The sequence below is a fragment of the Corylus avellana genome, chromosome 7 (genome assembly GCF_965113065.1).
Source record: "Corylus avellana chromosome 7, dhCorAvel1.hap1.2, whole genome shotgun sequence".
Lineage (NCBI taxonomy): Eukaryota > Viridiplantae > Streptophyta > Magnoliopsida > Fagales > Betulaceae > Corylus > Corylus avellana.
The window spans coordinates 55,777-69,409 of NC_142496.1; the positions used below are offsets into that span (position 1 = coordinate 55,777).

General features: G+C 35.4%; 1 protein-coding gene across 1 annotated transcript; it reads right to left on the reverse strand.

Moving 5' to 3' along the window:
- Positions 1-3,365: 3,365 nt before the first annotated feature.
- LOC132184881 (protein ENDOSPERM DEFECTIVE 1-like) lies at positions 3,366-12,969 on the reverse strand. Its single transcript, XM_059598665.2, has 6 exons — positions 11,776-12,969; positions 10,227-10,346; positions 4,914-5,027; positions 4,735-4,824; positions 3,915-4,022; positions 3,366-3,695 (listed from the first exon to the last, which is right to left on the reverse strand). The coding sequence occupies exons 1-6, from the start codon at positions 12,802-12,804 to the stop codon at positions 3,624-3,626; spliced, it is 1,533 nt and encodes a 510-aa protein (XP_059454648.1). The 5' UTR covers positions 12,805-12,969; the 3' UTR covers positions 3,366-3,623.
- Between the last annotated feature and the right edge of the window lie 664 nt (positions 12,970-13,633).

Consider the following 13,633-nt stretch of genomic DNA (forward strand, 5'->3'; position numbering starts at 1 on the left):
TCGAATTTTCTATCGTTCTAGGTCACAAAAATGCGAAAGTTCTTTCATGGTTACAGTAGCATGCGTTTTTTTCGAAGGGAGGAAAACTAGAGAAAATCCGAATGTCTGATTTTCGGCGGAAACAACTTTAATGAGATAAATATCGGACTTTCTGAAATAAACAAAAAAAGAAATTCGAATTTTCAATCGTTCTAAATCACGAAAAAGAGAAAGTCCATTCATGCTTATAGTAGCAAGCGTTCTTTTCGGAGGGAGGAAAACCTGAAAAGAGCAAAATGTCTGATTTTTTGCCAAAACAACCTTAATGAAATAAATATCAAACTTTCATTCATGCTTACGGTAACATGCATTTTTCTAGGAGGTAGGAAAGCAAGAAAAAACACGAGTCCAAAAGTCCAATTTTCGGTCGAAACAATATGAATGAGATTACTATCGGACTTTCCGAGCTACTTATAAAAAAAAAAGAATTTCTAATTTTCGATTGTTCTGGGTCACGAAAATGAGAAATTTCATTCATGCTTAAGGTAGCATACGTTTTTCTATGAGGTACGAAAGCAAGAAAAAACACTAGTCTAAATGTCTGATTTTCGGCCAAAACAATATGAATAAGATAAATATCAGTTTCTGAGCTAATTAAAAAAAGAAATTCGAATTTTTGGTCGTTCCAGGTCACAAAAATGCGAAATTTCATTCATGTGTCCAGTAGCATTCGTTCTTCTATGAGGTAGGAAAGCAAGAAAAAACACGAGTCCAAATGTTTGATTTTCGGCCGAAACAATATGAATGAGATAAATATCAGACTTTTCAAGCTAGTCAAAAATAGAAATTCTAATTTTCAGTCGTTCCATATCACAAAAATGTGAAATTTCATTCATGCTCACGGTAACATGCGTTCTTCTAGGAGATAGGAAAGCAAGAAAAAACACGAGTCCGAATGTCCATTTTTGACAGAAAAATATAAATGAGATGAATATGAGACTTTCCGAGCTAGTTATAAAAAGAAATTTGAATTTTCGGTCGTTTCGGGTCACGAAAATGGGAAATTTAATTCATGCTTACGATAGCATGCGTCCTTCTAGGAGGTAGGAAAGCAAGAAAAACACAAGTGCAAATGTCCAATTTTGGCCTGAAACAGTATGAATGAGATAAATATCAGACTTTTTAAGCTATTCAAAAAAAGAAATTTGAACTTTCAGTTGTCCCGGATCACGAAAATGTGAAATTTCACTCATGCTTACGGTAGCATGCGTTCTTCTAGGAGATTGGAAAGCAAGCAAAAACACGAATCCAAATGTCTGATTTTCGGCCGAAAAAATATGAATGAGATACATATCAGACTTTTCGAGCTAGTCATAAAAAGAAGGGTTAAATACTAAATACCCCCTATTTTTTCCCCCTGTGGTTTTGATAATATACCAAATTAGTCCTTATCTCAGTTGACAGTTAGTTGACTTAACGGAATTCCACGTAGATCAATCAGATATTGACATGTGGCACCTACTTAAAAAAAAAAAAAAAAAAAAAAATTGGGGGTGGCTCCCTTTGGCCATGGAGGTGGCCATCTGGCCAGATCAATCAGATATTGACATGTGGCACCTACTTAAAAAAAAAAAAAAAAAAAAAAAATTGGGGGTGGCTCCCTTTGGCCATGGAGGTGGCCATCTGGCCGGATGAGCCACCCCCTTGGAGCCAAGGGCCACCCCGTTGGTGCCCAAGGGGGTGGCCGAAACCCACCCCCTTGGTGGTTGGGGGTGGGTTTCAGATGGGGTTGGCCAGGCCTCGCCACCCCCAATTTTTTTCCTTCTCTTTTTTTTTTTTTTTAAAAAAAATAAAAATATATATATATATATATATATATATATATATATATATATATATATATGAATTAGATAAATATTGGACTTTCCGAGATAGTAAAAAGAATAAACTTGAATTTCTAGTTGTTCCGGGTCATGAAAATGCGAAATTTGCGAAATTTCATTCATGCTTATGGTAGCATGTGTTCTTCTAGGAGGTTGGAAAGCAAGAAAAAACACGAGCCTAAATGTTCAATTTTCATTCATTCTTACAGTACCATGCGTTCTCCAAAAGTCTGATATTTATCTAATTCAGATTGTTTCAGCCGAAAGTCGAACATTCGGACTCGTGCTTTTTCTTGTTTTCTTACCTCCAAGCATACGTTCTTCTTAACTGTATGACGTGGAGTGAGAGCTGATGTGTAATCTTAGCTAGTGTTGTAAAATGATGTGAAAGATCATAATTGTCATTTTTTAAAGTAAAAAATTAATAGTAACAATTTTGTTAAGTTATTTAACGGAAATTGATTTCAGAGAGTATTCTGTTATTTTGGAATACGTTGAGAACCTATAAATTATTTTTTATAACAAAATGAGTGATTTGTAATTTAGGCTAACTACAATAACCTATAAATTATTTTTTTTATACCACTATGAATGATTTGTTTTAGGCCAACCACAATGACCAATTTTGCATTTAACCCTAAATCTTTTCCTTAGTTCAACTTTTATGACCAATGACCAATTGTACATAAAAATCTTTTCCTTATTCATATTCATGGAAAGTTTCAACATCCATAAATTTTTAGAAAGTGAAGTTTTCAAAGTACATAAAACACCAATTGTTTGCATTGTGCTGTTTGGTGCATAAATTACAATGTCAGTGACTTTTCAACATCCATTTTTTTTTTTCCACATCATATTCCATTATAAATTGCACTTTATAGCTTTCCATTTTTCTCAACACTTTTTTTCTTTCAAGTCTTATTATTTCATGTTCTTAATTCAAGTGATAAGTCATTCTATATCTAATAAATAAATAAATAAAATAAAAAGAGTTTTAAACAAAATTTTACAAATAAAGTAAAGTGTTATGATTGACATATTAAAATATATAAAAATATTTGATTCTTTTTAAAATATATTGCTTATAAAATTTGATTGATTATACATGTTAAAGTTGCTTATGTAGAAATAATTTTAAAAAAAAAATTAAATTTGATAAAATTCTACCTAAGATCGACAGTCACAAAAAATATTAAATGGATTATCCGTATTATCAATTAAAAATGAGATGTTGAAAAACTTGATTATAAAAACTTTATTAGTAATTATGCATCTTAAAAAGTAAGAATAGTGATTTTTAAATAAAAATAATAATATAAATATTAAAATAAATATAAAATAATTAATATTTAAATATCAAAAAAATGCTCCATTTAAACTTATTGCCTTGTGCCCGGCCCAAAATTTATCAAGCCGCCCTGAAGATACCTCTGGCTGCTACGTTACTGGCTTTGTTGTTCCTTTTCGAGCACCTGTATCTTTCTACCAAAAAAATCAGAGCTCCACTGCTCATCAAAGAATTGCGATGTCGAACTGCAGAAGTTATAACTTTCAGGTTTTACAAAAGTTATAAAAGCTCAAAAGAATTGCAGGTCAAAGTGATGAACTCCTTGCCGTATACAGCAAAATATAACTTTCATGCCCCACCGGTTCTTATAATAATGCTCATTTTGTTGTTAACCTACATAGACGCCTACAGCTCATGGGGTGGACCTTTGATTCATGTAGACAGCACGTACAAAATGCAGCAGTCATGAAGTATTACTCATTCTTGGAGATATGACAGAAATGATGCAATTGTACTAGTTGGCTCCTTAAACTGAACTCTTCCACCTGAACATAGAGCAATCTTCATAAGGTTAAAGGTACCAAGTGCGAAAGACACCTTTGCTTTCTTTGTTTCTTTATCTATTTTTCTCATCAATTCAATGTATGACTTTAGGGTTAAGAAAGCAGAGTTAATAAGGACTCAAGAAAAGCAAAACCAGCATTTGCGTTCAAATGTACCAGGCCAAGACTAGTACATTCAAGCAGAGTTGTGGTGAGGCAAACCTGCGATGTACACGTCTTCGACAGCAGATCGCCACATTCTTCAACAAGAGCTTTTTCTCCCCCACTTACTCTGGCTAGTTCTGAAATCAAATTGTCTGTTTCTTCCGCCTAAATTAATCAAGTATTTATTACTAGAAAGCCCAAAATACACTAGATGAATAGAAAATAGACGTATCAGATTTTATCTACCTACTCAACAGATATTCTCTTTCGTTTTTCCTCTTTTTGCAACATGAAAATTAGAGGTTTTAAAGTTTGTTTAGGCGTATCGTGTAACCTGTATTAGGTGAAGGCTGAGGCCTTTTCTTAAAATTAAATAAATAAATAGAAGAATGCAGTGTATTTGGTCTTATCAAACTAGTTCTTTGGGAAACTTGTACTGTTACCTATGTAAGATTCAATTTCAAACAGTCATTACTTGAACATACAAAAATCTGTAAGGTATGAGTAATGATATACACACTCCCACTCTCATTGTTACATTTTTGACATTCATTTTAAAATCACCATTGAATTTAAGATTGATCATTATTGAATTTTGATTTAATGATAATATTAAAAGCCATGTAAGGGAGTCTGTGTAGCATTATTCTCAAGATATTGAAACATGTCAATCTAACACCAACTGTTACATTTGGACTTGGTTGAGTCTAGTGAAAATAGTAGTGTGGGATAGGCTCAAGAACAATATAATTGGTGGGTCCTTGAAAAGCTATATAATGGTGTATCCTGAACGGGATGTGGTCGGTTTGTCATAATTATGATGAAAATATAAGATCACTCTTTAATAGAAAAAGGAAAATATATTTGCATATTGTACCTTTGGCATGAAGCTTTGAAGATGAAAAATTATAATTTCCATCACCTTCATCCCTGAGTTCAATGCCTCCCCTACCTCTCCTATATCAGCCTACAACATGCATATATCACAGTCAATATATCATCAGTGTAAAGCATGCCAGAAACAAGGATTAAGGATTGCTTAAGCTTTGGATTTACCCTAACATTCACAATGGGAAGTTGAAGTGAGGCGTTCAACAAAGCTTGAATTGCTTCTGATAAATAAATTGAATAATCCTTTTCGAGAGCAGACCACTCCGCCAAATGTGGAATCTAAAATCAGGCACACCAAAATATTTAATTTCTACACACCAATGTTATAGAGAATATTGATATTTTCTTAAAGGGGGTAGGACAAAAATAAGTTAAAGAGCCAAGAGACAAGTAATCTATTTTAGCGTCAATTATATAATGTTGGTTAAAAATAAAATAAAAAATAAAAAAAATAAAAAACATCTACAACAATAATTAGGACTAATGTGTAAACAATTTCTACTATTTCTAGATGCACTACATGATTGGGGTTTTGCTTACAGAAGCAATAAAAGGATATGTACAAACAGATTCAAAAAAGAAAAAGAAAATCTAAAAAAATCAAAGTGCATAATTCATGCTCTTCACAACATTGGATACTTTATACTCTCCTTACCCATTAATATATATATATATATATATATATATATATATATATATATATATTGAATTATCCAAAAATGGATAAAAGCATTTATCTATATAACTATCCAAAAAACATGAAAATCGCAAATTTCTTTTCTTTAACTCCCCAAATTATCTTTAAATTTGAACCTGCCTTTTGTTTTTCAAATTTGCACTCACATTTTTTTTTGACTTATTTAAAAAAGTTATAGAAATAGTTTTTGTTTCATTAAATACATGTCATTTTTTAAACTTTTCTGTAATCAGATAGGGAGTACAAAAGAAGCCACACAATGGAAGGACCGAGTTATCCAATGAGATTACAGAAACCAGTCACAAATTTGTTAAGTCATTTTCATGAAATGCTCAACCTTTGTACTTCTTGTTTAGTTTCAAAACTACAATATATCACTTAATAAATTGAGGTTTGACAATATTTCTAAGGCCAGTTTCTTCTCTTGCTATAATCAAGCACATAAAGAATTCAGGTTGCTCTTAAATTCCATAGAGCATCTTGGAAAACAAAAAGAAGTGTATTTAAAAGAACAAACTAAAATCAATCAGCCCTTGCACTTAATCAAATTCTTATCACCAGGCCCCGGTGGTTTTTCTATGGTGCTTTTCAAGCTTGTTGGGATGTTTTAAAAGTGGATATCATCAACGTTTTTAGTGACTTCCATGGTAGAGGTAAGTTTGAGAGGAGCCTCAATGCTTTGTTATTGATCTCAAGGACTTCCGCCGGGGGGGGGCTCTACAAAATTATTACTAAGGTTCTAGCAAACAAGGTCAAGATGGTGATGGAGAAGATCATCTCTAAGTCGCGAAATGCTTTCATCCTGTTCTTATTGCCAATGAATGTCTTGATAGTAAACTGAGATCTAGAGTGTTGGGTGTTATTTGCAAAATGGATCTTGTAAAAGCTTATGATCAAGTATTGGGATTTTCTGTTGTATATGATGAGGAGGTGTGATTTTGGGGAGAAATGCGCTTTTGGGTAGCTCCTTGTATATCCTCAGTGCGGTTCTCGGTTTTGGTAAACAACACTCCAACAGGCTTCTTCAATAGCTCATGTGTTTTGAGACAAGGGGATCTTATCCTTCTTGCTGTTTGTCATTGTGATATGCTACTGTTAGTGGGGGGCTGTTGGTTGGTTTATTAGTGGGCAATGTTGTTATCTCTCATCTTATGTTACTAATGATACCTTGATCTTTTGTAGTGCTCTTCTAGCACATCTATGTCATTTGCAGAGCTTATTCCGTTGCTTTGAAGCCACTTGGAGCTTAAAGGTTAACTTGGTCAAGTCAAAATTACTTCCCGTAGGGAATGTTGAAAAGGTGGAAAGGTTGGTAGGCTAGTATACTAGGTTGTGGGGTTTCCACTCTGCTGGTAGAGTACCTCGGTTTTCTACTGGGGGCTTCCTACAAGGCCAAGCATATTTGGGAAGGTGTTATTGAGAAGATAGGGCAGCAGTTGGTTATTTGGAAAAGAATGTATTTGTCCAAGGGAGGCGTAGTAACACTTATTACAAGTACCTTTGTTAACTTGCCTACATATTTTATGTCTCTCTTTCCTCTCCCAGCTAGTGTTGCTAACCGTATTGAGAAGCTTCAATGCGATTTCTTAGGGGGTGAGCTAGGTGATGATTTCAAATATCACTTGCTAGTCGATTTCTTATGAGTTAGTCCAAGGTTTGTTTTCTGATCTCTGAGGGAGTGTTGGGTATTAGGAACGTAAAGGTATTCAATCATACTCTCTTAGGTAAATGGCTATAGTGCTATGGGCTTGAGAGTGAGGCATTGTGGAGAATTGCGGTGTACTCTAAATTTGACAATTTTTGGGGTGGGATGGTGTTCTCGTGAGCCTTCTGGACCATTTGGGGTGGGATTATGGAATAATAGCAGGAAAGGATGGGAGAATTTTTCGTGTCATACCAGATTCAAGGTGAAAGCTTGATTTAGGATTAGACTTTGGCATGATGAGTGGTGTGGGGATGTGGCTCTAAAAGTAGATTTTCCAATTTTATTTGGTATTGCTTGTGCAAAGGACGCCTCTGTTGTGGCTCACTTGGAATTATTTGGTGGGGCTAACTAGTGAAATGTGATCAGCGCATGATTGGGAGGGGATGTCTTTGCCTTATTTTTCCAAGTGTTGCACTCACCAAGAGTGAGAAGAGAAAGTGAAGATAAGTTGTGGTGGGTCCCCTCCAAAAGAGGGTTGTTTAAGGTCAAATCCTTTTATTGCTCCTTGGCTTGTACTGAAGATTGTTGCTTCCCTTGGAAAGTGTGCGGCGGACTCAAGCACATTTGAGGACAGCCTTCTTTGCTTGGTCTATGGCCCTAGATAAGATCCTTGCCCTGGATAATCTTAGGAAGCGGCATGTCATCGTGATGGACAAATGTTGCATGTGTAAGAGATATGGGGAGTTAGTGGATCACCTTCTTCATTGTGGTGTGGCTTATGCCATTTGGACTGCTTTTTTCAGTCATTTTGGGTTGTCTTGGTTATGCCTAGAGATGTAGTCAATTTGTTTGCCTGTTAGTGGTCCTTTGGTAGTTTGCTGAATGTTGCAGTGTGAAAAATGGTGCCTACATGCCCTTTTTGGTATTTATGGATTTATGGAGGAAAGGGAACAACATAAATTTAGAGGATCGGGAGAGGACGTAGGAGGAGATTTTATCTTTATTCTTCAAAACTTTGTATCTATGTCTAGTGGCTTATGTGTCTCCTTTGACGATCAGTTATAGTAATTTTCTTGTTCTTTTTGCCCCTTCTAGATAAGTGGTTCTTTTTGTCTACTTCCTAAGTACTTTGGGGCATCTTATGCTTTTAATGAGATTGCTGATAACTTATTAAAAAAATATCTTTTAGAAGCACCATCAAGAATTAGTGGGAAGCTAGCTTTAAGATATAGGAGCACATATACTTGTTATAAACAAACAAAGAAGCAAATAAATAAATATATAGGATAGTAGCTCAAGATAGCAAATAATTATTTTGAATTCTTAAATTTATTCAATAGGCAGTACTAGTGCATAAGCATAAAAACTATGGAAAATCACTAAATTCATCCTGGAGTTCAAGCTTGTATCAAATCGATCTCTAGGATACAAAATTATCTTAAAACTCCTTTTGGTAAAAATTTTGTGTCAAATTGATCCTATAGCACAATTCCACCTTACAATTTTACTCCCAAATTAAAAAATAAAATAAAAATAAAAACCTCCCTTACAAAGGGGTGGCCAGCCATCTGTCACCTATGAGGGGCAGCCGACCCTCTGTGGGGAGGCTAAGTTAGATTTTATGGACCTAATGTTGTATATTTTACCACATGGTGAATATATTACAATGCCATTAAAAATTTTAAATGATGTGATACCATGGACAACATTAATGCAATATAACAAAATATTAACCATGAAATGATTCCTCTCTATGTTATTTGAAATGGAGAGGATCTTGATCCACCCACAATGAGGAGAGGGCCGCCTCCCGGAGACTGCCTTTAAAAAAAATTAATTTAATTTTCTTTTTTGCTTTGTTTTTAATTTTGTTGTCTTTTTTTTTTTTTTCAAAGAATCCATCAGAAATATAAATGGAATTTGTATGGAATTGTATGAAAGGATTAATTCAATACAAAAAAGAAAGGAGTTTTAAGATAATTTTTGTACCCGAGGGATTGATTTGATACTAGCCTAAACTTCACATACTATTTTAATAATTTTTCCTAAAAACCTGAAATCTCTCTTTCTCAATTGTTATTTTATTTGGCTTTCAGTAACCAAATCCAGGGGTAGAAAGTGCTTTTAGATAAATAGTTTGAAGATGGGAAAACAAGAGAGATGTCAATCAAATCACTGCCAGGGAGAAAGGATTGAGAAAGGAACAAAAAACGTTCATATGTTCATAGGAAAATTCTCTCGTCTAGTCTTCTCCTAACTTTTTCCCTTCTATTGATTAGTATCTCTTACACAGCCAAAATATATTTGCTCCTAGATAATATCACCCAGTTATATCAACTTTTAAGCATTCTTTCATCATCAGGTTCGATCTTGTTGGTTAACAGAAAAATAAACTCTGCTGGGATGAATAAATTATGAATGAGCATTAAGATTAAAAGGATTAACTAAAACTATGTCAATGCAGTATCATGCAAAAGTTGGCTAAGAAGGGTCGTCCTTTGCAATGCTTATAAGCAATTTCCCCAATGAAGAGAAGTCATTGTTTTAGCGAATGGCCACCCTAAGAACAAGGGGAACAGAATAATGAACAATACGAGGTTCTTAGAGAGATATAAAAGGTAAGCATGAATAGCTTGTATATTGTTGAGACAAAATTGAGCATGACAACTTTTCTTTTTGTTTTTCTGTTTTGTTTGTTGGAAGCATGAAAAAATGAGTTTCTGGAGTTAGCGCCATATACAATAACATCCTGTAAGGTCATTATTACTCCTTCAGTTCAACCAGGAATGTTTAGTCTTTTTTTTTAAAAAAAATTAACATAGAAAGGAACGAACAACAAGAAAGCGAAAAATCAATAAAGCAAAACTATATTTTTAGTCAAATATATGTATTTCTCTTCTTGTCAGGTTACAAACGGACTTAGTTCCACTGAGATATAAGTTAAATGGGAGATGCTTCATATGCAAGACATGGGTAACATGCGTGAGCAGGGAGAGGTATATCCAAGCAATGCCAATAATGTAAGTGTAAAAGAAATCTTTTTATTAGTGAAGTTGTTATTCAAGTGCAGACAAGATAACATACTGCAGAACTTCACAGCTAATAAAAATCAAAGCATTCATCAAGTTAGCCTTACTTGAGCTTCAAGGATTGTTGATACAGTCTTTGTTCTTTGCAAAAGCCCAAGTTCTATGTGTTTCCTCTTCACAGAATCATAGAAATCTGATATCCTGACCCCAAGGGAATGAAGGGTTCTCTACAAAGATAAGAAACAATTCATAGAAAACAAATGCTGGCATAAAGTGTTTAACATAAAATAAGCTTGATTGCAAGTCTCTCAGACCAACAGGTGAACTGTGAATCTTTAACATAAAATAAGCTTGATTGCAAGTGTCTCAGACCGACAGGTGAACTGTGAATCATAATGTCATTAATTTAAAATACATGGAGCAAATACATTGGAGTAATAAGTTTTCCAAAATAACTAGTAATGGATGGCCTAGGAAATAAGTGTGAACAAGGGTAAGTGACTGAGATGTCATCCCCTTTTTGTAGAAGAAGCTATTTTGTATAACCACATCTGTTTTCATTACCTGCCATTCTGCTCTTTCTATAACAACATTTTTTTCTCACATGGAAGAAAGATTACATGCTTTGGTCAGCAATAACACACGTTCTTTTTGGATTCCTCAAGTCATTTGCAATTGAAGCGGCATTTAGATTCTCGCCATTGCTTACATTTCTTAATGTGTCCATTGTTGCTTTGCTAGTAGTAATCTCAGGACTCCTCCCGCTGGTTCCCACATTTTCACAAAGCATTGTAATGGACATGTGGATTTTTGCAACCTTAGATACAAAACAAAACATCTAATACAAAAGATGCAACTACGGTACTTATACTCTAAAATTTCGTGAAATCTAACAATTATAATTGCAGTGATATGGATATTCTACAAAATGTCTTGACAACCTATCGTTGTTCAACAAGCATGCATGTGAAGCATCATGAACTAACAGTCATTTGGTTTTGAAGTTGTAGAGGAAATATTAATAAGAGAAACACATGCTTTGGTTTATAAATTTTGAGAGACATGGAAAAGGATCTATAACAAATACAATTGAGTCCTGATTAATTCTATTTATATAAACCTCATCCTTTTTGTTCTATGCATTTGGAAAGCAAGTAGCTACATGTTTGGAAAAGTATGGCCGAGTTGTTCTTGTCGATAGAATTAGATAATTCTGCTCCGCAGCATGCTCATTTCATACATGCAATTTGGGGAATAACATACCAAACTTACTTGGACAATTTTGAAAATGGTATGTCGTTGTCATGAGGTTAATATTCACTACAACCTGGCTGAGATTTAGTGAGAACTTACAGCACCATGTTTGTATGGTTTAAGTCATACCTATAATGGAATTATAGGAATGACTTGCACACAATTTTTGTGATTACTTATTTTTTTTTAAAATGTAGTTAGTTGACCCGAAAACAAAAGGGGGAAAAAAAAAACAAAATAAGCATCACTGTTCCCTTTAATTCCTGATTCACCTAATGTAACATTGACCAACACAAGGTAGTCCAAATCATCAAATATCTAGCTTAACACCATTATGCTTGCCTACAAATTGGTAAAAGAATAACAAATTAATTCAGAAACAGGTAATGGGTTGTGACCAACCTCGCTTTCTCTTTGCTGAGCTCGGATGGAGGCCTCTGCTTTTGCATTGGCATATCTCCACTGCAGATAACGGTTGTGAAGCAATCTGACTGTATGTACATCTTCCTGATGGGAGGAAACTTTCTTTCCCTTCCTATTATCTGTCCCCAACTTGGCGCAAGGCGGGACTGGAGGCAGAGAGAAGGCCCCCATCTTCACAGAGTTTGTGTACGGCTTGGGGAGACCATAGGCTTGTTTTACACAAACTGATAATGGCAAATTTAGAGAACGGGAGCAAGGGGAAGTAGACAATTTCAAAGAATCGCTGCCACCGCCAGTCCCATTACCTCTAGTGCAACATTTCTCAGCCAGCAATCTAGTGGAAACCGTTGGCAACATGTCTGCCTCAGGCATGAAAGAGCGGAAATCGGGAAGAGACCGTGCTGTTGCCGTGCAGTTTAGAAGTGGATTCTGATTATTGTCATCTGCAGTCAGCAAAGAAGGATCTACGGGAACAGAAGGTTGAGCCGACATGCCGCTTGATTGCAACAGCTTGGCCGCAGCTGTGGCACTGATGTTCATGTTGGTAGACCGTCTGAATCTCGATGGAATCATCCTATCCCTATCCAAAGTAGGAGTGTCAGGCCTGGAGGGTGTGGTAAAAGCGTTGGTAACAATTTTTCCAGCGTTTTCTTTGAAAAGCTTGCCTACAGCACGCTGTTTTCTCTGACTAGTAGTAGAGGTCAGAGCTGCTTTACAACGAGATCCCAAAGGGGGTGAAGTTTCCAGGCTCAGAATCTGAATGGACTCGGTGGGCCTGTTCTCATCGGAAGAGCACAAGGGCTCCATGTGCCGCTGCCTATGCGCGGAGGTTGAGCGCTGCTGCTTAGCAAGTGGCGACAAAATGAGAGGAGACATGAACCTAGAGCTAACCTCCCTCACCCTCGGCCGCCTAAGAGATGGTGGCGGAGGAGGAGGGGGAGGAGGAGGAGAAACTACTGACGCTCCCTCCATCGCCGTGGCGGACTTGTCTGCGACCAATTCGTTCATATTCGCGGAGGCAAATTGATCGATCTCGATCTGTCAACTTGCTGAATCCCACCAAAACCACACTAGTATATGCTATGATTAAATGAATGAACGGATCGGAAAGCCAAACCCCTGAATTGAGATAGATTCAGATGGCAGATATCCCAACCCCTTGAAGTGCGTCGACGTCTGATGTGTGTCAGTGTGTGACCGGATTTTATATGTATATACGGGGCTGCTCTCAAAAAGAACAAAAAAAAAACTAGCCGTTGCCTATGAGGATCAAGTTGTAAGTCGTAACGGTTCTATTTTTTTAAACAGGGGTTTAACACTAATCTATCTAATCGTTCATTTTCTTTTCGGTAATATTCATTTTATGTTCTTTCCTTCCATGGGCGTGATTAAATGTCAATATATTGTAATAGAGCATAATGACGCGAAGCTTTGGTTTAATATTCTTTTTAGTTTTATTTGAATTTTTAGACTATTCACGAAATATTTTTTACTATTTTTTTTATATATATTTAAAAGGCTAAGCAGAAAAAACTAATTGTGGCAATTTTATTTTGACGTGACCATAATGACACCTATATGCTAAAAATCATACCGAAAGAGCTTAAACAATGACAACTGCATGTGCTTCTTCAAATTCAACTAAACCATAATTTAACACAGTCCTATTACAGCATCAATGAAAATCAAAATATTTTACATTAATCATGTCTAAAGATTCTCATTGCGAAATTCGAACTCATACCATAGCATTTACCTAACCATTTTAAAGAGATCACAATGAAAGCATAACCTAACTACTAGATAATAGCACTAGAAAAAAGAAAATTTAAGAGCT

What these genes read in the sequence shown, in the direction of transcription:
- LOC132184881 (XM_059598665.2), bottom strand. Translation starts at nt 12,804, where the DNA reads ATGAACGAATTGGTCGCAGACAAGTCCGCCACGGCGATGGAGGGAGCG. An exon ending in TTCCCATTGTGAATGTTAGG is followed by an intron (nt 4,825 to 4,913) that starts GTAAATCCAAAG and finishes TGCATGTTGTAG; the next exon opens with GCTGATATAGGAGAGGTAGG. An exon ending in TTCAAAGCTTCATGCCAAAG is followed by an intron (nt 4,023 to 4,734) that starts GTACAATATGCA and finishes TGATTAATTTAG; the next exon opens with GCGGAAGAAACAGACAATTT.